Here is a 24,766-nt window from a genome sequence, read left to right as displayed (position 1 = left end):
TTTCCACTCATGGGTGCTCTTTTTGCCTTTTGAAGCGTAGAACATGTCCAGATCTTCCCTTTCCTTTTCATCCACCCATCCATCCATTTATCGCTTCAACATAAATTGAATCTATACACCTGGGCTGTGACATTCTGAGTAGACAGAAATGTATAGGGTAGAGTCGTGCCCTCAAGCTCACAGTCTAGCAAGGGAAACTGGCAACTTTATAGACATAACTCTGTGAGTCAGTGCTGAGATGAAGAAACAAAGGAAGCTGTAATAACATGATGTTAAGGATTTAACCTTGCATGGGAGGGGTAGGGGTGCACCAGGTAAGGCTTCTCAGTGAAGGTTACAACTGACCTGCATCTTGAAGGATGCATAATAATTTGGCGGGTGAAGAATGGGAAATAAAGGGATAGCATATACTAAGTATGGCACCTTCAGGGAACTAGAAGTAGTTTAAATTGGCTAAAACAAAGTGTGTGGAGAATACAGAAGCGATGACAGGTGAGGATGAAGAGATGATTTGGGGATTAATCATGACAAGTCATGAGTCACCTGCTAAAATATTCATAGTTTATCCTAAAATATATGAGGAAATGGTGAAGTATTTTAAGCATGGAAATTCCATGGTATGATGTACATGTTAGAAATATCCTTCTGACTACCAGTATGGGAAAGTAACTAGACTGTAGATAGAGTAACTGGTCACAAAGCTATAGTGAGAATCTGGGAAAGAGAGAATGGAGGCCAACTGGAGAGATATTTAGAAGATACAGTGGACAGGATTTTGTGCCTGCTAAGAGGTGGGGGAATGATAGAAATAAACACATCTAGGGTACACTCATCTTAGGTTTAGGCAACTTGGGTAGATTCACTGAGGTGGGGAGTGTGGGTGGAGAAGGTAGATATTAATAGATTAGGAGGTCCAACCCTTCAGAAATCTAAAGCAAACATGTTGTATTATTCCAGTAAACACTCAATACCCCTGGCCAAGATCTTCTGTTCCTCTTCTCTATCCAATTATCACACCACAATTTCCGGTCTACTTATAGATGTTTTTCTTAAATGGTGGGTGCTCTAGAACTGAATGCAATGTATCAGACCTTGTTTGACCACACAAAAATAAGGAATGAGGAGTTTCACAGTTCAGATTCTCTTCAACTGACTGATTTTGTAAACTTGGGCAAGACCCCTCCTCCAGGTTTCACTTTCCTCATATCTATAATGAGGGATGTTTCTCAATGATCTTTAAGGACCCTTCTCCAGGGCACTGTCAGAGGCTGTCTCCCCCAGTTCCTTTATCCTTCTCCCTTCTTCCAGCAAGTGAAGCTTGGCAGCCCTGATTATATAGACTGTGACCGTGAAAAGGTTCTAGAAGACTTTCTAAAAAGAATCCAGTGCTATGAGGTCAACTACCAACCTTTGGATGATGAACTGGACAGGTAAGAACCCAAAGTGCAGCTCTGGATCCTTAGCCCAGTTTTGATGTCCTATAGAACCTGGATAAATGCTTTCCCTCTCTGGGCCTTAACTTTATTTGTAATATCAGTGAGCTGTATTTGATTATCTGTCTTTAAGAGTCCTCCCAGCTCTAATTATTCAGGAGATTGTGATTCCTTGATGTGTAAGGTGTTCACAAGAGGTTTGCAGTAGTGTTTTCCTGAGCAATATGGACATATTAGGACCCTGATGTCAGGGGTAAAATGACCCTTCTGTGGTTTTTGCTATTATGTTTTCAAAAGTATTCTTCACAAGTGGATGACACTTGAGTTTCCAAACATGTTCACCTTTATTGTTTCATTGAATCCCTTGGCACCCCTTTCAAGTAGGCTGAAATAGGTCTTAAGATCATAAATTTTCAAGAAGATGAAATTGCATCCTAGAGAGCTGAAACCACTGCTCAAATTTTAAGCACTTAACTTTGCATGAGATGGGTAGGGGTGTACCAGGGAAGTCAGGAGTAGAGTTATGATTCTAACCACATATTCTGTCTCCTAGTCATATCCATATTCATAATGCCCACATACCTCTTAAATAAGTATTTGACCACTTTGGGCTGTGGTGTACACAGAGGATGTAAATAAGGGCAAAAGAGATAAGTTCTATCCTTAGTGCTATCCATAGTGCTTTGACATATGGGAAGTTCTATCCATAGTGCTATCCATAGTGCTTTGACATATGGGAAGACACATGAAAAATATGAAACTTTCATTCATAAAACCAACTAAAGATTGGAGAAGTTTTAACTTGCAGTACAGGGAGGATGTGAGTTTTGGACATGGAGTGTTCCCAGAACCTTACTTTCTTTCAAAATGAGTTGTGATATATAGAGATCCTGGTCACTTGGACCCTTTGGGCCCCAAGTGAGAAGTGTAAGGAGGCTTTAAATAGTCATTACCACCCTAGGAAGTTTAAAGAGCATCCTTCCAGCTTTGTCTGACCAAAGTCCTCAGAGGTAATCATTGTTACTGTCTCACTTGTTAGATGGGGAAACAGACCCAAAGCACGGCAAGGGTTTACCTGAGGTCACATAATGAGTCTGTAGCAGAATATATACTCAAATTCTTATCTTCAAACTTCCAACATGGTTATCTCCTTCCCACAGTCCTACATGATAAAAACTGTCACATGAGGCTTAGTCACTCAGTGCAAGGGCCAGGACCTTAGGTACAATTGTGAATATTGTTCACTGTGCCTGGTCAAGTGTAAACTCGCATTTCTTACCAAGGTATGTGCACTGGAGTGGAAGAAACTTTTTCAAATTTCCACAAAGTCATTTTATGAGTTAGTAGTATATGGTGAAAGATATTTGATGTTTGAGATCTAAAATGAAAGGACAGCACTGAGAAATCCCCTAGCCTTTGGCACAGACTCCTGCAGGTGCTCAGTTTGTGTCTGATGAATCAGTTTGAACTAGAGAAAACTTATCCTGAAAGTTGGCTTTATATAATCATTTTTTCATCATCTGACATTTACAGTCCATACATCATGGCCCACCCATATGCTGTGCCCAGGAACCCAAAGAGAGAGGGCTGTCTCTGCTCTAATAGAATGCCCACTTGATTGAGGAAAGCAATGGGTATGCAATACACCAGAATTGTGGGGATGGGATGGTAAACCAAGAAGGGTGAGGGAATAAAAAAGAGGGGACCCAGTCCAACTTGGAGGAAAATATCTGGAAGAGCAAGATTAGATTAGATATACATTTAAGGCACCAACAAGGGTGAGTCTACTAAAACTAAGAAAAAATTTTTTTTCCTGAAATAATCAATAACTTTATCATATATCAATCTTATAGAAACAAAATCTTGTAATCATTTAAAGTTTTACATTTCAAAAAGATCATCAAGGTATTCAAAATAGAAAAAAATAACAAAAAATCAGTATCACATCCTCATACTATAACATAGCATATAATTTTTATTATAGTTGATTTGCAGTATTTTCAGTTTCTGTTATGAAGTTCCCTGTGTTGTCCAATAGGAACCCATTGCCAATTCATTCCAAATGTTACAGTTTGCATCCCCCAACCCCAAACTCTCCATCCATCTCACTTCCTCCCCACTTCCCCCTGGCAACCACAAGTCTCTCCATGTCCATGATCGGCTTCTGTTTTGTAGACAGGATCATCTGTGCCATATTTTAGATTCCACATATAAGTAATATATGGTATTTGTCTTTTTCTTATTTCACTTAATATGAGAATCTAGTCCCATCCATGTTGCTGCAAATAGCATTATTTGTCCTTTTTATGGCTAATTAGTATTCCATTGTACAAGTGCACCGTATCTTCTTAATCCATTCATCTGTCTATGGACATTTAGGTTGTTTCCATGTCCTGGCTATTGTGAATAGTGCTGCAATGAACATACAGGTGCATGTATCTTTTTGAATGAATTTTTTTTCCCAGATATATGCCCAGGAGTGGGACTGCTGGATCATATGGTTGTTCTATATTTAGTTTTCTGAGGTACCTCCATACCGTTCTCCATAGCAATTGTACCAATTTACATTCCCACCAGCTGTGAATGAGGGCACCCCTTTCTCCACACCCTCTCCAGCATTTGTTATTTTTTGACTTGTTAATAATGGCCATTCTGAGCAGTATAAGGTGATACCTCATTGTGGTTTTGATTTGCATTTCTCTAACAATTAGTGATGGTCGTCATCTTTTCATGTGCCTGTTGGCCATCCATATGTCTTCTTCAGAAAAATGTCTGTTTAGGTCTTCTGTTCATTTTTCAGTTGGGTTGTTTGGGTTTTTGTGTTGAGTTGTATGAGATGTTTATATACTTTGTAGATTAGGCCTTGGTCTGTTGCATCATTTGCTAAGATTTTCTCCAATTCTGTGGGTTGTCTATTCATTTTTTAAAAGGATTCCTTTGCTGTGCAAAAGATTTTGAGCTTAATTAGGTCTCATGGGTATATTTTTGTTTTTATTGACCTTTTCTAGAAGGTGGATCAAACGAGATGTGCTTTATGTCAGAGAGTGTTCTTCCCATGCTTTTCTCTAGGAGTTTCAGAGTATCTGGCCTTATATTTAGGTCTTTAATCCACTGCAACTTTATATTTCTGTATGGTGTTAGAGAGTGTTCTAATTTCATTCTTTTACATGTAGCTTTCCAGTTTTCTCAGCACTTATTGAGGAGACTATTTTTCTTCCACTGAATGTTCTTACCTCATTTGTTGTAGATTAATTGACCACAGGTGCTTGAGTTTATTTCTGGGCTTTCTATTCTGTTCCATCGATCTATATTTCTGTTTTTGTGCCAGTACCTTATTGTTTTGATAACTGTAGCTTTGCAGTATTGTCTGAAGTCAGGGAATCTGATTCCTCCATTTCCATTTTTCTTTTTTTTGTCTTTTGCCTTTTTCTGGGGCTGCACCTGTGGCATGTGGACGTTCCCAAGGTAGGGGTCTAATCAGAGCTGTAGCTGCCAGCCTACACCAGAGCCACAGCAATGTGGGATCTGAGCTGCATCTGTGACCTACACCACAGCTCATGGCAATGCTGGATCCTTAACCCACTGAGTGAGGCCAGGGATCGAACTCACAACCTCACAGTTCCTAGTTGGATTCATTAACCATGGAGCCACAACAGGAACTCCTCCATTTTTCTTTTTCAATATTGCTTTGGTTATTCAGGGTCTTTTGTGTTTCCATACAAATTTTAAAATATTTTGTTCTAGTTCTGTAAGAATGTCCTTGGTAATTTTATAAGGATTGCACTGAATCTGTATATTTCCTTGCATAGTATAATCATTTGGACAATACTGATTCTTCCAATCCAAGAGCATGGTGTATCTTTCCATCTGTTTGTGTTGTCTTTGATTTCTTGCATCAGCATCTTATAGGTCTTATAGGTCTTTTTTCTCTTTAGATAGGTTTATTCCTAGGTATTTTATTCTTTTTGGTGCAATGGTAAATGGGATGGTCTCCCTCATTTCTCTTTCTGATCTTTCATTGTTATATGTAGAAATGAAATCAATTTCTGTGTATTAATTTTGTATCCTGCAACTTTGCCAAATTCATTGATGAGTTCTAACAGTTTTCTTGTAGTGTCTTTAGGATTTTTACAGTTAAAGTATCATGTCATCTGCAAATAGTGATAGTTTTACTTCTTTTCTGATCTGGATTCCTTTTATTTCTTTTTATTCTCTGATTGCTTTTGCTAGGACTTCCAAAACTATGTTGAATAGTGGTAGGCATTCTTGTCTTATTCCTGATCTTAGTGGAAATGTTTTCAGTTTTTCACCATTGAAAATGATGTTAGCCTTAAGTTTGTGATATATATCTTTTATTATGTTGAGATAGGTTCCATCTATGCCCACTTTTGAAGAGGTTTCTCTCAGAAATCTTTGTCAAAAGCTTTTTCTGCATCTTTTGAGGTGATCCTATGGTTTTTATTTTTAAGGTTGTTAATGTGGTGTATCACACTGATTGATTTGCAGATATTGAAAAATCCATGCATCCCTGGGATAAATACTGCTTGATCATTCATGGTGTATGATAAAAAAAAATAAAATATACTTTATATATTTCAAAATAAATAAATAAATAAATAAAAAATAAATAAAAAAATAAAAGAGCCCAGCCTAATGTGGAGGTCATGGCATAGCTGAAAATCGGATTCTCTGGAGAAGTTTTGGCAAATTTTGGCCCAGGGTCAGATCTGACCTGCCACCAACTTTGCAAACACAGTTTTATTGAAATAAAGCTCCACTCATCTGTGTATATGTTATCTATGGCTGCTTTCACACCGCAGTGGCAACACAGACTGTCTGGTCTCCAAGGCCTTAAATATCTATCACCTACAGGCCCTTTACTGAACATGCTCTGGAGCATAGTGTGGTTACCTCAGGACTGCCACACACCTCATTATCCCTATCAGAAGATTATTTCTATTTTCAAATTCTTATATAACCCACTGATACTTTGCCACTCAATTGATTGTATTATTCTTATCAGCTGCACAGCTTAGAAAAATAGTGTACATTAAAAAATTGTAATGAGGACAATTGCAGAGGAATATGTGTTTGGCCTAATTAATTAAAGCAATTATACAATGAGAAATCTCACCTTATAAGAGGGAGTCTTTATTTCTTTACTAAATAATTTTAAATAATTTTAAAATTGTAAAGTATTAATCATGACAAAGAAATAGGTAAAATATTTTAGTAAATTCATGATCTCCCATAATATATATGTTGTAGCGCATCTAATTCTGTATGTTAAAAAGTGAATAATTTCTAGAGGAGAGTCATAATATTTAGTTGAAATAAGGAAAAGGATTCGTAGTTAAGTATTGGTACTAAAGGAGTAAAATTTGATATCTCAAGTTCTTTTTAATAAGGATCTTTCTTATTTTATTTGAAATAATTAACCTAACTCATTATAATCCAGAAGAACAATCTGAACCCACCACCTATAAATCAATAACAAGATAAATTAAAAAGATCCTGTGCTCTATAGCACAGGGAACTGTATCTAGTCACTTGTGATGCAGCATGATGGAGGATAATGTGAGAAAAAGAATGTGTATATACATGTGTAACTGGGTCACTTTGTTGTACAGTAGAAATTAACAAAACACTGTAAACCAACTATAATGGAAAAAATAAAAATCACTAATAATAATAAAAATAAATAAATAAATAAATATTTGTATTCAGTTTGGTAATATTTTGTTCAGGATTTCTACATCTATGTTCTTCACTGACATTGGCCTGTAATTTTCTTTTCTGTGGTATCATTATCTGGTTTTGGTGTCAGGGTGATGGTGGCCTCATAGAATGCACTTGGGAGTATTCCTTCCTCTATTTTTTGGAAGAGTTTCAGAAGAATAGGTGTTAACTCTCCTCTGAATGTTTGATAGAATTTGCCTGTGGAGCCATCAGGTCCTGGACTTTTGCTTTTTGGAAGTTTTCTAATCACATTTTCAATTTCAGTGCTTGTGATTATTTCTTCATATTTTCAATTTCTTCCTGGTTCAGTCTTGGTAGGCTATACCTTTGTTAGAATCTATCCATTTCTTCTGGGTTGTCCATTTTATTGGCATACAGTTGCTTATAGTAGTCTCTTATGATCCTTTGTATTTCTGTGGAGTCAGTTGTAATTTGTCCTTTTTCATTTCTAATTTGATATATTTGAGCCCTTTTCCTTTTTTTCTTGATGAGTCTGGCTAAAGGTTTATCAAATATGTTTTCCTTTTCAAAGAACCAACTTTTGGTTTCATTGATCTTCTCTATTGTTTTCTTTGTCTCTATGTTATTAATTTCTGCTTCAATCTTTATGATTTCTTTCCTTCTACTAATTTTGGGATTTGTCAGTTCTTCCTTCTCTATTTGTTTATGTGTAAGTTTAGATTGTTTATTTGAGCTTTTTCTGTTTCCTGAGATGATCGTATTGCTATAAAATTCCCTTCTCAGAACTGCTTTTGTTGCATCCCATTGGTTTTGGATTGTTATATATTTGTTGTCATTTGTCTCTAATTTTGTTTTGATTTCCTTTTTGAGTTCCTCAATGATCCATTGATTATCGAGTAGCACATTGTTTAGCTTCCAGGAGTTTTTGTTTTTACTGGGTTTTTTTTTTTTTCGGTAGTTGATTTCTAGTCTTATAGAATTGTGGTTGGAGAAAACTCTTGAAATAATTACAACTTTTTAAAATTTGCCAAGGCTTGATCTGTGGCCTGAGATGTTATCTATTCTGGAGAATGTTCCATGTGCACTTGAGAGGAATGTATACTCTGCTGCTTTGGTATGGAATGTTCTACAGTTAAATCAGTTAAATCTATCTGGTATATGGTGTCATTACAGGCCTGTGTTTCCTTGTTGATTTTCTTTCTAGATTATCTGTCCATTGGTGTAAATGGAGTCCCCCGCTATTATTGAGTCTCTGTTGATTTCTCCTTTTACGGCTATCAGCAGTTGCCTTATATATTGAGGTACTTCGAGGTTAGGTGCATATATAATTACAATTTTTACACCTTCTTCTTGGGTAGATAATTGAATTAGTCATGCTGGGGTTAATCATTAGCTACCATAATACTTTTATTTATTTATTTTTTTGTTTTTACTTCCAAGGAGCACCTAGTATATCTTTTATTTTTATTTATTTTTATTTTTTTTATTTTCCCACTGTACAGCAAGGGGGTCAGGTTATCCTTACATGTATACATTACAATTACATTTTTCCCCCACCATTTCTTCTGTTGCAACACGAGTATCTAGACAAAGTTCTCAATGCTATTCAGCAGGATCTCCTTGTAAATCTATTCTAAGTTGTGTCTGATAAGCCCAAGCTCCCGATCCCTCCCACTCCCTCCCCCTCCCATCGGGCAGCCACAGGTCTCCTCTCCAAGTCCATGATTTTCCTTTCTGAGGAGATGTTCATTTGTGCTGGGTATTAGATTCCAGTTAGAAGTGATATCATATGGTATTTGTCTTTGTCTTTCTGGCTCATTTCACTCAGGATGAGATTCTCTAGTTCCATCCATGTTGCTGCAAATGGCATTATGGCATTCTTTCTTATGGCTGAGTAGTATTCCATTGTGTATATATACCACCTGTTCCGAATCCAATCATCTGTCGATGGACATTTGGGTTGTTTCCATGTCCTGGCTATTGTGAATAGTGCTGCAATGAACATGCGGGTGCACGTGTCTCTTTTAAGTAGAGTTTTGTCCGGATAGATGCCCAAGAGTGGGATTGCGGGGTCATATGGAAGTTCTATATATAGATTTCTAAGGTATCTCCAAACTGTTCTCCATAGTGGCTGTACCAGTTGACATTCCCACCAGCAGTGCAGGAGGGTTCCCTTTTCTCCACAGCCCCTCCAGCACTTGTTATTTGTGGATTTATGAATGATGGCCATTCTGACTGGTGTGAGGTGATATCTCATGGTAGTTTTGATTTGCATTTCTCTTATACTCAGCGATGTTGAGCATTTTTTCATGTGTTTGTTGGCCATCTGTATATCTTCTTTGGAGAAATGTCTATTCAGGTCTGTTGCCCATTTTTCCATTGATTGATTGGTTTTTTTGCTGTTGAGTTGTATAAGTTGTTTATATGTTCTAGAGATTAAGCCCTTGTCCGATGCATCATTTGAAACTATTTTCTCCCATTCTGTAAGATTGTCCTTTTGTTTTCTTTTGGGTTTCCTTTGCTGTGCAAAAGCTTTTCAGTTTGATGAGGTCCCATGGGTTAATTTTTGCTCTAATTTCTATTGCTTTGGGAGACTGACCTGAGAAAATATTCATGAGGTTGATGTCAGAGAGTGTTTTGCCTATGTTTTCTTCTAGGAGTTTGATGGTGTCCTGTCGTATATTTAGGTCTTTCAGCCATTTGGAGTTTCTTTTGGTGCATGGTGTGAGGGTGTGTTCTAGTTTCATTGCTTTGCATGCAGCTGTCCAGGTTTCCCAGCAATGCTTTCTGAATAGACTTTCCTTTTCCCATTTTATGTTCTTGCCTCCCTTGTCAAAGATTAATTGACCATAGGTGTCAGGGTTTATTTCCGGATTCTCTCTTCTGTTCCATTGGTCTGTCTGTCTGTTTTGATACCAGTACCACACTGTTTTGATGACTGTGGCTTTGTAGTATTTCTTGAAGTCTGGGAGAGTGATGCCTCCTGCTTGGTTTTTGTTTCTCCGGATTGCCTTGGCGATTCTGGGTCTTTTGTTGTTCCATATAAATGTTTGGATTGTTTGTTCTACTTCAGTGAAAAATGTCATGGGTGATTTGATAGGGATTGCATTGAATCTGTAGATTGCTTTGGGTAGTATGGCCATTTTTACAATATTGATTTTTCCAATCCAGGAACATGGAATATCTTTCCATTTCTGTACATCTTCTTTGATTTCTTTGATGAAGGTTTTATAGTTCTCGGCATATAGGTCCTTTACCTCCTTGGTCAGGTGTATTCCGAGGTATTTGATTTTGTGAGGTGCAATTTTCAAAGGTATCGTATTTTTGTATTCCTTTTCTAATGTTTCATTGCTGGTATACAGAAATGCAACTGACTTCTGAATGTTAATCTTATATCCTGCCACTTTGCTGAAGTTATTAATCAGTTCAAGGAGTTTTGGGGTTGAGTCCTTAGGGTTTTCTAGGTATAGTATCATGTCATCTGCATACAGTGACAGTTTGATCTCTTCTCTTCTTATATGGATGCCTTTGATTTCTTTTGTTTGTCTAATTGCTGTGGCTAGGACTTCCAAAACTATGTTGAAGAGCAGTGGTGAGAGTGGGCATCCCTGTCTTGTTCCAGATTTGAGTGAGAAGGCTTTCCGTTTTTCCCCATTGAGGATTATATTTGCTGTGGGTTTATCATAAATGGCTTTGATTATGTTCGGGAATGTTCCCTCTATACCCACTTTGGCGAGGGTCTTGATCATGAATGGATGTTGAACTTTGTCAAATGCTTTTTCTGCGTCTATTGAGATGATCATATGATTTTTGACTTTTTTCTTTTGTCAATGTGGTGTATGATGCTGATTGATTTGCGTATGTTGAACCATCCTTGTGAACCTGGGATGAACCCAACCTGGTCATGGTGTATAATTCTTTTGATATGTTGTTGGATTTGGTTGGCTAAGATTTTGTTGAGAATTTTTGCATCTATACTCATCAATGATATTGGGCGATAGTTTTCTTTTTTGGTGGTATCTCTGTCTCGTTTTGGAATGAGGGTGATGGTGGCCTCATAGAATGTCTTTGGGAGTATTCCTTCTTCTTCAACCTTTTGAAAGAGTTTAAGGAGGATGGGCACCAATTCCTCTTTATATGTTTGATAAAATTCACCTGTGAAGCCATCTGGTCCTGGACTTTTATTTGTAGGGAGTGATTTTATGACCTCTTCAATTTCATTTCTAGTGATCGGTCTGTTCAGTTGGTCTGTTTCTGCTTGATTCAGTTTTGGCAGGCTGTAAGATTCTAGAAAATTGTCCATTTCTTCCAGATTGTCAAACTTGTTGCCGTAGAGTTGTTCATAGTATTCTCTTATGGTTTTTGTATTTCTGCTGTATCCATTGTGATTTCTCCTTTTTCATTTCTAATTTTGGTGATTTGGGTTCTTTCTCTCCTCTTTTTAGTGAGTCTGGCCAGGGGTTTGTCAATTTTGTTCACCTTTTCAAAGAACCAGCTCTTGGTTTTATTAATTTTCTCTATTGTTTTGTGAGTCTCTATTTTATTGATTTCTTCTTTGATCTTTATAATGTCCTTCCTTCTGCTGACTTTAGGACTTTTTTGTTCTTCTTTTTCTAATTCGTTTAGGTGGAGGGTTAAGTTGTCCATTTGGGATCTTTCTTCTTTTTTGAGAAAGGCCTGGATTGCTATAAATTTCCCTCTGAGCACTGCTTTCGCAGCATCCCATAGATTTTGAGAGGTTGTGTCTTCATTATCATTTGTTTCAAGGTAGTTTTTAATTTCCTTCTTGATTTCCACATTGACCCATTGGTTTTTTAGTACCATGTTGTTGAGTCTCCATGGAGTAGGTTTTTTCTCTTTCCTTTTCCCATGGTTGGTTTCTAATTTCATGGCATTGTGGTCAGAGAAGATACTTGAGGTAATTTCTATGCTCCTAAATTTATGGAGATTCGCTTTGTGTCCCAATATGTGGTCGATTCTTGAGAATGTTCCATGAGCATTTGAGAAGAATGTGTATTCTGCTTTTTTTGGATGTAGTGTCCTGAAGATATCAATTAAGTCTAACTTTTCTATTGTTTCCTTTAGGATCTCGGTTGCTTTATTGGTTTTCTGTCTAGAGGATCTGTCCATTGATGTGAGGGGGGTATTTAGTTCTCCTATTCTGATTGTATTCTCATCAATATCTCCCTTTATGTCTGTTAATATTTCTTGTATGTATCTGGGTGCTTCTGTATTTGGGGCATATATGTTGATGATAGTAACATCCTCTCCTTGGATGGATCCCTTAATCGCTAAGTAGTGTCCTTCTTTGTCTTTCTTTATGTCTTTTGTTTTAAAGTCTATTTTGTCTGATATGAGCGTTGTAACTCCTGCTTTTCTGTCATGTGTATTGGCGTGAAATATTTTTCCCCACCCTTTCCCTTTCAATCTATATGTATCTTTTGTCCTAAGATGAGTTTCTTGTAGACAGCATATTGAAGGTTTTTGCCTTTTTATCCATTCAGCCACTCTGTGCCTTTTGATTGGGGCGTTCAGTCCATTGGCATTTAAGGTGATAATTGATAGATGATTATTTATTGCCATTTGAACCTCGGGTTCCAGTTGATGCTATGTTTCTCCATTTTTCCTTTCTTTTTTTTTTTTTTTTCTTTTGGTTGGATGGTCTCCTGTTATTACCTGCTTGAGTGTATTTTTTTTTTCATTTTTTGCAAATGCAATATTTGGTTTTGGCTTGTGGTTGCCCTGTTTTTAAGTATGCTAACCCCTTCCCATAATTGTGTATTTTAGCCATTTACTTCCTAACATCCCTTGCCCACATTTTATGGTTTTGATGACTCTTTTTTATTTTTTTCTTTCTAATTTTATTTTGTTTGAAGCATGTTCATGATTAAATCTGTATGCTGGCTTATTTGAGTGACTGCTCTCTGATTGCGGTTTCCTCAGTCCTAGTTCTTCCTCTTCTTCTTTTTTTTTTAATTTTCTTTTTTCTTCCCTTTCCTTCCTTTCTTTTTGGTTTAGAGAAGCCCTTTCAATATTTCCTTGAACCTGGGTTTTGTGTTGCTGTATTCTTTAAGTTTTTGTTTGTTGGGAAAAATTTTTATTTCCCCTTCTATTTTAAATGATATTCTTGCTGGATAGAGTATTCTAGGTTGCATATTTTTTCCTTTGAGCACTTTAAATATCTCTTGCCATTCCCTCCTGGCCTGTAGTGTTTCTGTAGAGAAATCAGCTGATATTCTTATGGGGGTTCCCTTGTAGGTAACATTCTGTTTTTCTCTTGCTGCCTTGAGGATCCTCTCTTTATCACTAACGTTTGCCATTTTTATTATGATGTGTCTTGGTGTGGGTCTGTTTGGGTTCAGTTTGTTTGGGGCCCTCTGTGCTTCTTGTGTCTTGAATCCAGTATCCTTTAGATTTGGGAAGTTTCCAGCGATAATTTCTTCAAATATATTTTCCATTCCCTTATCTTTTTCTACTCCTTCTGGAATTCCTATTATGCATAGATTGGCCCGTTTTATATTATCCCATAGGTCTCTTATATTGCTTTCCAGTTTTTTGATTCAGTTTTCTGTCTGTTGACCAGATTGAGTGATTTCCATTATTCTATCTTCCATATCACTGATTCGTTCTTCTGCATTATTCATTCTGGTTTTTACTGCCCCTAGTTCAGTTTGCATCTCTGCAAATGAATGTTCTAGTTTTTCTTGGCTCCTCCTTATATTTTCTAGCTCCTTTCTAAGGGTATCTTCATTACTGTTCCTATCTTCTCTTAATTCCTTCAGTATTTTCAGTATTTCTCTTTTGAACTCCAGGTCTGTCAGACTGCAAAGATCTGTTTCATTGTTGACTGTTTTAGGTGAGTTCTCCTTTTGGTTTGACTGGGGGTGGTTTCTCAGCTTCTTCATCTTGCTTGTTGTTTTCTTTCTCCTGAGGGAGTTGTAGTCTCCGTGATCGGGCAGTGTTTGCCTTGTCACTCCGTGGAATATTTCCTGAGGGCTGGCATTGTTGGTCAATCTTTTTTGAGGCAGTGTGGCTTTTCTGGAGTGTTGATGGGGCTAACAGTGTTTCTTTGAAGCAAAGGAGGACTTCCTGAGGGCAGACAGGACTGGGAGGTCCACACCACGATGGTAGCAGATTTCACTTGGTCATGCAGAGCTTGCTCTGGTGTTTTTAGGCTGTGGGGTTCTTGCACGGGGTTGGCAGTGTTGGGCAGCTTCTCTTCAGGGGTGCATCACCCCCTGAGGGCTGGAGCAGCTATCTGGGTCTCTGAGAACCTAAGAGGCTCTTCCCTAGGGCAGCCCACCTCAGAAGGACGGCCTGAGAATGTAGGCGGATCTTTTCACAGTCTGGCTAAGCTTGTTTCAGCTTTTCTGGGCTGCAGGGGGTCCTCCAGGGGGCTGGTGGTGCTGAGGAGCTATTTCACGGGAGTGGGGCACCCCGTAGGGGCTTGTGCGTGTAGCAGGGCCGTTGGAAACCCAAGAGGCTCCTCCCCTGGGCAACCTGACTCAGAAAAACCGTCCAAGAATTAGGCAGATCTATTCACAGCCTGGCTAGGCTTGTTCTAGCTTTTCTGTGCTGCAGGCCTTTTCTCAGGGGCTGGTGGTGTTTGGTGCTGCTCTGCAGAAGTGTAACCCCTCCAAAGGGCAAACAGGCCTGTGCAGGGACAGCCCCAGCGGTGGTAGGTTTCAGGCAATTGTTGAGGCCAGCCCTCCTGGATGGCAGGCAGCCCCAGGTCCGTGAGAGCGTAGGGCGTGGTGGGGTTGGGGTGAGGGGATGCACTGGGAAGCACAGCTTTCAGCTAGCTAGCAGGCCTGTAAGCTTGCTGTGGCATGGAGGGTATTGTATGGGCACCCACCCCTTCTTCTCTCCCCTCCCTATCTCGGGCGCAGACCAGGCTCTTCTCCCAGGTTCCCTCTGATGGGGCCTTCCACTTCCCCACCCCTAGAGTATTGCTCCCTTTCTCTGCGACAGCTTTGTTTTCTAGTCTCCCAGGCAGTCTCTGCCCCGTCAAATGATTTCTAGACCTCCCAAGCAGTTTCTGCTCCGCCCCGCCCCCCCAGCCCAGGGACTAACCTCCGAGGCTGAGGTCTCGGTGCCCAGCCCCCACCCAGGCATCCCCCGGCCCTTTCCCGGGGACTAACTTCTGGAGCCGAAGATTCGGTGCCCAGACCCCACCCAGGCATCTCAATTTTTGGTGACTGTGCCCGTAGTTCAGATGGTCCGTTCGGCTCTTGATCGGCTTTTCCGTACTCCAACTTACTGCTACACTCTTCTCTGCATCTGGAGATTCCTCTGGTTCGTTTGATCTTTCCCCCATGTAGGTGACTTTCCAGGGTGTGGGATCCCTTTCTCCTCTGCAGTGTTGGTGTGTCATTCCATTGCCTCAGATTCCCCCACCTCTTGCCAGAGATCCCTCTGAACTCCCTACAATCCAGCAACCAAAGAATTAATGTGTGGCACAACAGGGGCCTCAGGAATCTTGCTCTATGATTCTAGTCTTCTGATTAGTCAATGTCCTCCACCCCCCAATTCCTCTGCAGAGTGGTTGTTGAATAGTTTATCACTCATACCTATTAGTTCATGACAGAGTACAGAATTGAGGGGATAACAAAGGGGCTTAAAGCAAGGACCACAATTTCTTCACTAATGTGGAACACCTCTGTATTCCCATGCTCCTGTACTTGGCACACCTTAGAGTGAGTGACTACTCTAAGAATGGGTGTTGAGCATTGAGTATGTGTTTCCAAATATATATTCCTAATAGGCCTAAGAGTTCCCAAAGGACAGACACTGAGTCTCCACCCCAAGTATAAAGCTTAGAACAGAGGAGGGTATGTTTTTTGACTACATGGCAGATAAGGAAAGAACCCAACCCACTCCCTTTTCTGAGTAAGAGAGGCATAAACACAGAGACATGTGCATACACAGAAACAGTCTGATAGCTGCTTGCAGAGTGTCAAGTACAATATATCATAGCAGAGGCTCAAATAATAGAGGGACAGAGCTTGGCTTAAGATTTTAAAGTATGTTGTGAGCCACACAGGAAGTCCAGGACTGTGGTTGCCCGGGAGGAGGGGGAGGGAGTGGGAGGGATTGGGAGCTTGGGGTTAATGGATGCAAATTATTGCTTTTGGAATGGACTAACAATGAGATTCTGCTGTGTAGCACTGAGAACTGTCTAGATGCTTAAGACACAGCACGACAATGGGAGAAAAAAATTATGTATACACGTATGTGTAACTGGGTCCCCATTCTGTGCAGTGGGGAAAAAGTGTGTTGGGGGAAATAACAATTAAAAATAAATTTAAAAAAAGATTTGAAACGATGAAGGAATGGACAAGTCAGGAGCTGCCAGTGAGATATTGGAGGCAGTCAGGGACATGGAGGATTACTTTTTCTTTCTGAATATGTCAGCAGTGTAAACCACAGAAGAGAGAACCCTAGATACCTGGAGTGTGATGACTGAAGGTAAAAACAGAGGCTCAACCTGAGACCAAGGAGACAAAGGGAGATGGTAGCAGGCAGTGAGCTCCTCGGGGTGTCCAGGAACCAACCTCTAAAACAGGGCAATACAAAACATCTTCTTAGAGAAAAGGCACGTGAGAGCTGAGTTGTGGTGGAGGATTGAAGGCAGGAGGTGTGGTTGGGGCTTACTCTTGGGACTAGCCTCTTCACCATCAACCCCTGAGCTACCCTTGCTCCCACTTGGGCTGGCCCAGCCACTTGTCCTACATCAAGATCTTCGACGTGGGCACACGCTACATGGTGAACCGCGTGCAGGACCACATCCAGAGCCGCACAGTCTACTATCTCATGAACATCCATGTCACACCCCGCTCCATCTACCTATGCCGGCACGGTGAGAGTGAACTCAACCTCAGAGGCCGCATCGGAGGTGACTCTGGCCTCTCACCTCGGGGCAAGCAGGTAGGGATGGCCCAGTGACCCTGAAGCATTGGCTGAGCTGGGCCAGATTGGCTGCGGGTGGATGGGGTGGCCACTGCCTGGGTTCTGAGGATGGAGGGACTCAGTAACAGGGTAAAAGCAGGTTCTAGGCACTCCTGCTCTTCCACTTCATCAGCCACTCACTCTTGACCCATTCTTGATGGGCTCCCATGTGCTGACAGTATCTGCAAATCTGATGGCTTGGTCCTGGCACTCCAGGCCTTCCCAGATCTAGCTGCTCCTCCAGCCCCATTACAGGGAGCCTGACTGGTCCCCTCATCTTTCTCATGGCTCTGTGCTTTTGCTTGTGCAGTTTCCCCCACCAGGGCTGCCCTCCTCTGTCCCCTCTGTCAGCTGGTGACCATGACTTGCACAGATAGCTGTCCTAAAACACCCCACCCTCAAGTCCATCCTCTCTTCCCTTCCTCAGGCCTGATGCTTCATTCTCAAACCCATATTTCAGGTCATCACAGGATCAGCACTTGTTCCCCACTGGTCACCATGGCTTTCCTGCCCTCCCTCCCCTACCCCTTCCAGGACTTATCTGCTGCTCCATGGTCTAGTCCAGGAAGCCCTCCCCTGTCCTCTCCTGCCCTCCCAGGCTGGCCACAATGCCCTGAACTCCATCTCTCCCAGTTCTGGCCCACCTCTGATCCTCATGTCATGAGTCTCTTCTTTCTAGCTAAGTATAGTGACCTGCACATTATGGGTGCTGGCTAAATAAAGTGACACATTTTCCTGTGTTTGGCCCCTTGTCTGGGCTTGTTAGCACAGGTATTGTTCTTGCCGGGAGGATGGCTTGGGCGGGACATGTGAGGAATGAGGTGCAAAAGAGAAGGCGCACCCTCTTCTACTAGATACTTCTGCACATTCACAGCACTATCTGCTTCCACATGTGTGGCCTCATTTAATCTTCACAACAGCCTGTGGGGTGAGCATTACTGTCACCGATTTATGGATGAGAAAGCTGAGCCCAGGCAGAAACAGAGAGAGGCCCCAGGTCGCACAGCCAGAAAAGGATAGAGTCAGGACTGAAAACCAGGCCTTCATGCTTGCCCATCAGCCTCCCCCACTGCCGAGATGTCAGTATCCCAGGCCAGGCATCACACCAGAAGCCGTGGTCCTCCTGGATCCATTTCTGCCACCTTCAGACTGGCAGCATCCCCTTGAGGTGGACCCTGACCTCTGACTCTCACTTCTCTTGCTCCTCAGAGCAGAATCAGAGGCTGCTGGAGGCCTCATGGCACCACCTACAGCCAGGAGTGTCTTGGTTAGGGCTGGCCATGGCTTTGCCCACACAGCTCAGTGCCCGGTTTGGGCATATAACCATCTCCGCACAGCATACCTCTTGTGCACAAGTGTGCACATGTACATGCACATGCTTGGCATCAACCTTTATGCTCATGGCCACAGTGCACCATGCATGGTTTACAAAGCACTTTCCCATCAACCGTTACCCACAATCAATCACAGTAGCTCTCACCTACTGTGTGTCATGGTATACTCTGCGAGTTCCTTGTCTACTATCTAATGTGACACTCACAGAGACCAGGCTGGGTGAGCTAATGCTGTTTGCATGTTATAGGCAGGAGATATAGGCCAGAGAGGGCCAGGGACATGTTCCCGGGTACACAAGGACCTGTAAGGGAGCTGGAACAGTTTGAGCCCTATCTCCTGTCTCCTAGTCAAGGGCTCCCTCCACTAGAGCACACTGATTGCTGACTCATAATCCATTATCAGGCTGTGTATACACAATGCCTATATATGCTTATATCTGTACATTTGTACAGATTTTCCCCACACATGATCCTTAATAGCATACCTCTATGCAGAAGAAGAGTGAATCACTTGCTCCTCTGGCCTCCCACAGGCCTTTGTGTTTCCTTTTGGTCCTGTCAGGGTTTCCCTCACTAGATTGACTGTATCTTGATAATTGGACACCCCAGTGCCCAGCATATGGCCACACACACTCAGTAAATATTTGAATGCCCTTAAAACCTGAGTACCAGTTACGCTACTCAAGCAATGAGAATTTACAGGGTCAAAGGGAAATGTCCCCCAAATCCCACTCTCTACACACTTCTAGACCATACTAAGAGTACCTGGAACCCTAGAATTTCCTTCCCAGAACCTTTTTCTAGGGCCAATGTCCCATAATCTGTTTACCTTTTCCATAATCTATTCACCGGAGAGAAGGCCATTGTGACAGAAATGTTCACCCCTAGGCAAAGGGTGGCCAAGGAACCACTGTGGGTCACAGGGGTTGGTGGAAATATAATGTGGACAGAGCTTGGTCCAGTGACTAAATTATTCATATACATGTATTCAAGGAAACTATAAGTGCGGGATGGAGCAGAAATGGGAAAGAAGGATGGTGGACTATGAGTGGAGTACATCCACTTGTATTCTTATCCCAGGCTCCACATATGTTAGAAGTGGGCTGTTTGAATGAATGAATAATTGAGTAGAAGATTCCATGAGCAAGCATCAATGAAGACACACACACACACGTGCACGCACACACAAATATACATGTTCTTTTCTATTCCTTTGATCCTTGGTCACATGGTCAAAACTATGACTCTTTATAAATTGGAAACTTTTAAACTCTACTCTTGTTTGTTCACCATCATTCTACCATTTGTGGCAGATCTGAACTTCTTCTCATGACCACCTTGTCTTCTTTCATCTCTCTTTCTCATCTCCTCCTTTGTACTCCCACTCCCCAGTATGCCTATGCCTTGGCCGACTTCATTAAGTCCCAGGCCATCAGCTCCCTGAAGGTGTGGACCAGCCACATGAAGAGGACTATCCAGACAGCTGAAGCCCTGGATGTCCCCTATGAGCAGTGGAAGGCCCTGAATGAGATTGATGCGGTGAGATGGAAGGGGATGGACCTCCTGGTGGGTGGTGAGACTTGACTCTGGGCTTATCCCCTGGATTGCCTCTGTTTTGGCTTAAATGTGTAACCTAATTATTTCAGCAAATATTTATTTTGCTATGTACTCTTTCATGGAGCCCAAAGGCAGACGGTGAATGAGACATTGCATGAGACATTCATCACATGTGACAAGTTTGTGAGAGGGGGAAGTACCAGGGACTATGGAGTCTCAGAAGGTGATGGTGCTCCTGACAAGGCTTGGTGGTAGAAAATTTAGAAGGAAAGCTTCTTAGAGGAAGCTGGAAATGAAACAAGAAGCAGGCAAAATGGGCTTGGGATGAGGAAATTAATTTAGTTCTAGGAATAAGGAACAGCTCATATGAAAGCCCAAAGTTGAGAAGAGAGCATGGTATATTCAAGAAACTGAGGAAAGAATAGCAGAGAGTTCTCGACAGTGATTGTGAGGTCTGGAGAGAAGGGAGGTGATGTTGGAAAGGAAAACAGCTTATAGGACTTTATAGCCCATATTGAGGGATTTGTATGCTTCCCTAAAAATGAGAAGCCATTGATGCATTCTAAGTTGAAGAGGAGTGGCCTGAATGTGATTCACATTTTCTTTAAAAAAGGTCACTCTGGTCATGTGTGGAAACTAGGTGGGCCAAGGGTTAAAATGAGAATGTATACCACTATGGAGACGGCTGTATTAGTCTAGTCAGGAGGTGAGGACATGATGGACCAGATAGATATTGGAGATGGAATGAAGAAGAAAAACTTGGGGAATAGTTCATCTGATCTTGTGACATAGAAGTCTCTCTCTGGAGTCAAGTTTTTCCATGAGTTCTTAAAGAAGGCATTTCCTCTCCATTATCTCATCTGCACTATAGGTACACTGATATCAGGTAGAAGTCCAGAGATTATGATGGTCAGATACTAAAATAAAAGCTCCACCATGAATGTAGGTAACTTGTGTGTAGGTAGGTTAATTTGCTTACTTGCTAGATAAATACAGAGAAGTATATGTGTGTATACATAATTTATCTGTACTTAACTATAGATGTATAGAGATACAGATATTCAGAAAAGGGATATACAGCATTATTGTACATATCACATATATTTGCTATAAAATACATGTAAGCAAACTTCATCATAAGAGTTTAATTATTGTTTGTTTCTGGCTCACATGTGGTATAAATATTGGATATCTACTCCATTTCAGGCTCTAGAGTTGTGCTGAAGCAGAGATTGCTTCCTGTCTTCACTGAACTTTTAGGAAAAAAAGGGTAGACAGAGGAATAAAAAACAGCATGTGTGATACAGGCTCTGATGGGCTAGACTGTGGGCCCACACAGATGTTGAGACAAGGCACCTTACTCAGCTAAGACCTGTCTGAAGGAAGTGATGCCCAGATAAAGACTGAGACTTGCGTAACATTGAGCCAGGTAGAGAGGATCAAGAATTGTGTCATGCTGAGAAAGCAACAAGGTGTGTGTGTGTGTGTAGAACTATTAAGGTTGTAGCAGTAGAGATGGAGAGGAAGGAAAAAGGTATAGATTTAAACAGAAACTTAAGAAGTAGAATTTCAAGAATTAGCTATGAGGGGGTGAATAAGGAAGAAGGAAGAATTTGGAATGATGTCTAAGTTTCTGGTTTATTTTACATCATCAATAATAAAATAATGAGATATATTAATCTAATAATGTTATATTAAATTAATCTAATATATTTAGATTACTAAATCTAAATAACATTAATCAGTAGAACAATATAACAATATATTCCATTGTTGGAGTCTTTAAAATGCACCTTGTACTAGTTTTTTACTACAGATTCTCTAATATCCAAAACACTTTTTTGAGGTAGTTATAATTATCCTCATTTTGCAGATGAGGAAAATAAAATTTAGAAAACTTAGGCAATTTGCCTCAAGTCAATAAGGAGTCAGTGGACACTTCCACAGGCTTCCAGTACACCTCAGAATAGAAAGTTGAAGCCAGAGTTCCCTTCATGGCTCAGCAATTAACAAACCTACTGGTATCCATTAGGATGCAGATTTGATCCCTGGCCTTGCTCAGTGGGTTAAGGATCCGGTGTTTCCGTGAGCTGTGATGTAGGTCTCAGACAAGGCTTGGATCTGGCATTGCTGTGGTCCTGGAGTAGGCTGGCGGCTACAGCTCCGATTGGACCCCTAGCCTGGGAACCCTGGAAACCTCCATATGCCACAAGTGCGGCCCTAAAAAGAGAGAAAGACAAAAAAAGAAAAGAAAAAAAGAAAAAAGAAAGTTGAAGCCAATCTGGAAGGACTTTATTTATCTACAGAGTGCATTTTCTCCCATCGGGGGTTGTCAGTTGAAGTTTGACACTGCCTATCTGCTTGTAGATTGGGGAAAGGGATAACCTAAACCCTAAGGGAAGTCTGGTAGATGACTCAAAAGACAAAACCCAGAGACCATTGCCCCTCTACAGGGAGGTCTAATTGGAATCTACACCGCCAGAAGGAAATGTTGCAAACCCAAGATCACTTCCCACCTCCACCCAGCAGCCTCTCCCACTTCTGTGGATTTCTCAGTGAGAACTCATTCTCCGAGCCCTTGAGTCATTCTTTGGGTAAGGAGAATGTATCTCCCCAAGGCATACTCTGAAACTGTTAGGAATTTACTAATTCTTGCTTTCTGAGAGGTCTGTGGATATCTGTTTTCTTATCTGCCAAAGGTCCGGGATCAGAGGTGTGGGCAGGAGAGATGGGAAATGCCATAACATAGGAAAGCACTGCTGTGGTTATAAACACACACATGCACTTGCTGTGGATGTGCACACACACGTGCACTTGCATACACAGTCGTAGGTATGTTAACACTCACAGATATGCACTTCAGAGAAACCTAGACTCACTAGTCTTTCACAAGTTCCCTCTAAGACACATCTACCAATCATATTTGTGCCATCCATGCACACACATACATGCTGATACACATAGAGATACAAATAGACACACTCACTGTTGACATACATGCAGTCTTTGCATATCTATATCAACCACAGAGACACAGAGAGGCACACCATGGACATATAAATAGTACAGACACATAGCCTCCACCATATCACCACAAATTCACACAGACCTCAGACATAGGCACACGGATACACACACATATAATCAGGGATATACACACTCATAGATACATGTGCCACAGATACACTGAGACCCACGTGGAGAGACAGACCCCAGAGACACCCATTTGGGCACATTCTCAGATGATCAGACACTGTATATATACACATAGATACTCACACAACACACTCTACATATGCTGAGACAAATACAGAAAATATGTAGCATAAGACTTTAAAGATTACCACAAGTACACATCATAAGCATGCTGTACACACACAGATAAACACAGTCACGAATCCTTAAGCCCACAAATTTATGAAAGTACATACTTATATGTACATATACACCTATAAACCTATTGGGGAAATCATAGAGTAATACCACAGAAAGTCACCATACACTCAGCCTGAACACACCTATACACATATACTCATTCTCACATCCACATCTGGTACACATATACACTTGGACAACAGGTGCAGACCTAGAGCTGTGTTCACAGAAACCAAGTGCTTGTGTGCTAATGTTCCACAATCATTGACCTCAAAGCTATGATAAAGGCTGTGGGAATTTCATTCAACTTGTGAACACCTTTATCTCCAAATAATTTATCTCAGGGTGTCTGTGAAGAAATGACATATGAGGAAATCCAAGAGCACTATCCCGAAGAATTTGCCCTACGAGACCAAGATAAATATCGCTACCGCTATCCCAAGGGAGAGGTAAGATTTGGAGGGGAGGCCTGATTCCTAGGGCTCCTCCCCAGTATTTCCATTCCAAATGCTTTAGAAACAAAGTGAAACAAATTTTGCAGCAGCATCCATCTAATAAGGCACATGATTATCTGGCCCTTGGCTATCTCAGATTCTTGGCTAGAGGCAACAGATTCCTCTTTTTAAAAATCTACTTATTTGCCTGCTTATTTTCTCTCTTCTTTCAGGAGGGCTCATTTTATCCTAGACTTTGTCTTTGATATCCTTTCACTAAAGGCATTTGGAATAGTTCAACATACTCCAATTTCCTGACATTTTATTGCCAAGATGCCCAAAGTTCCAGACTCTCTGGACAGTGGGTTGGAAACCCAAGGAATAATAGGTAATGTTTTAACCAACTTCTCTGCCACCACATGAGCCAGACAATCAATTCCCTATTCCCATATGAGGTAAATCCTCATTGCTTTCAATCCAGCTTCCATTTAACCAGTTCCACATGTTAGAATATTTGTTAATCATACTCTATTTCTGATACAAAGTCCTAAGAACAATTATCAGAAAAGTGGGTTATGAGAGAAGATAAAACAATGGAAATCTTGTACTACAAAGCACTTTGACATTTGTATTTTCGTTCTTAGAAATGACATTATGAAGTCAGTCTGAGTTCACCCTCATTTTCCTTTATATATTTTGAGGCTATGTTACCAGAGGCATACAAATTTAAAATAATTATATTTAGTGAATTGTATACTTTATTATTACATAGTAAGCAAGCCTCTTTTCACCTAATAATGGTTTTTGCCTGAGTGTATTTTATATGATATAATATAGCTATATAAGATTTCTTCTGCTCAGTATTTGCCTAGTTCATCTTTACTCATTTACTTTTTTTCAATTTTTCCATGTATTTTTGTTTTGTCTCTCATAAATGGTGAATAGTTCACTTCTGTTGGCTTTACTACAAACTAAAAATATATGT

At 40.7% G+C, this 24,766-nt stretch overlaps 1 protein-coding gene across 11 annotated transcripts in view; it reads left to right on the top strand.

Annotated features, from left to right (window-relative positions):
• Positions 1-24,766, top strand: part of PFKFB1 (6-phosphofructo-2-kinase/fructose-2,6-biphosphatase 1) — an 87,329-nt gene that overhangs the window by 39,440 nt on the left and 23,123 nt on the right. For all 11 annotated transcript variants that reach the window (XM_021079420.1, XM_005673664.3, XM_021079419.1 and 8 more), the window contains 4 exon segments: positions 1,309-1,430; positions 16,853-17,060; positions 19,808-19,954; positions 23,692-23,796. In XM_021079420.1, coding sequence (XP_020935079.1) covers positions 1,309-1,430; positions 16,853-17,060; positions 19,808-19,954; positions 23,692-23,796 — 582 coding nt within the window.

This window comes from Sus scrofa, chromosome X, assembly GCF_000003025.6.
Source record: "Sus scrofa isolate TJ Tabasco breed Duroc chromosome X, Sscrofa11.1, whole genome shotgun sequence".
Classification (NCBI taxonomy): Eukaryota; Metazoa; Chordata; class Mammalia; order Artiodactyla; family Suidae; genus Sus; species Sus scrofa.
Note: the sequence above shows the minus strand (reverse complement) of the source record. Positions and strands in the feature narration are given on the sequence as shown.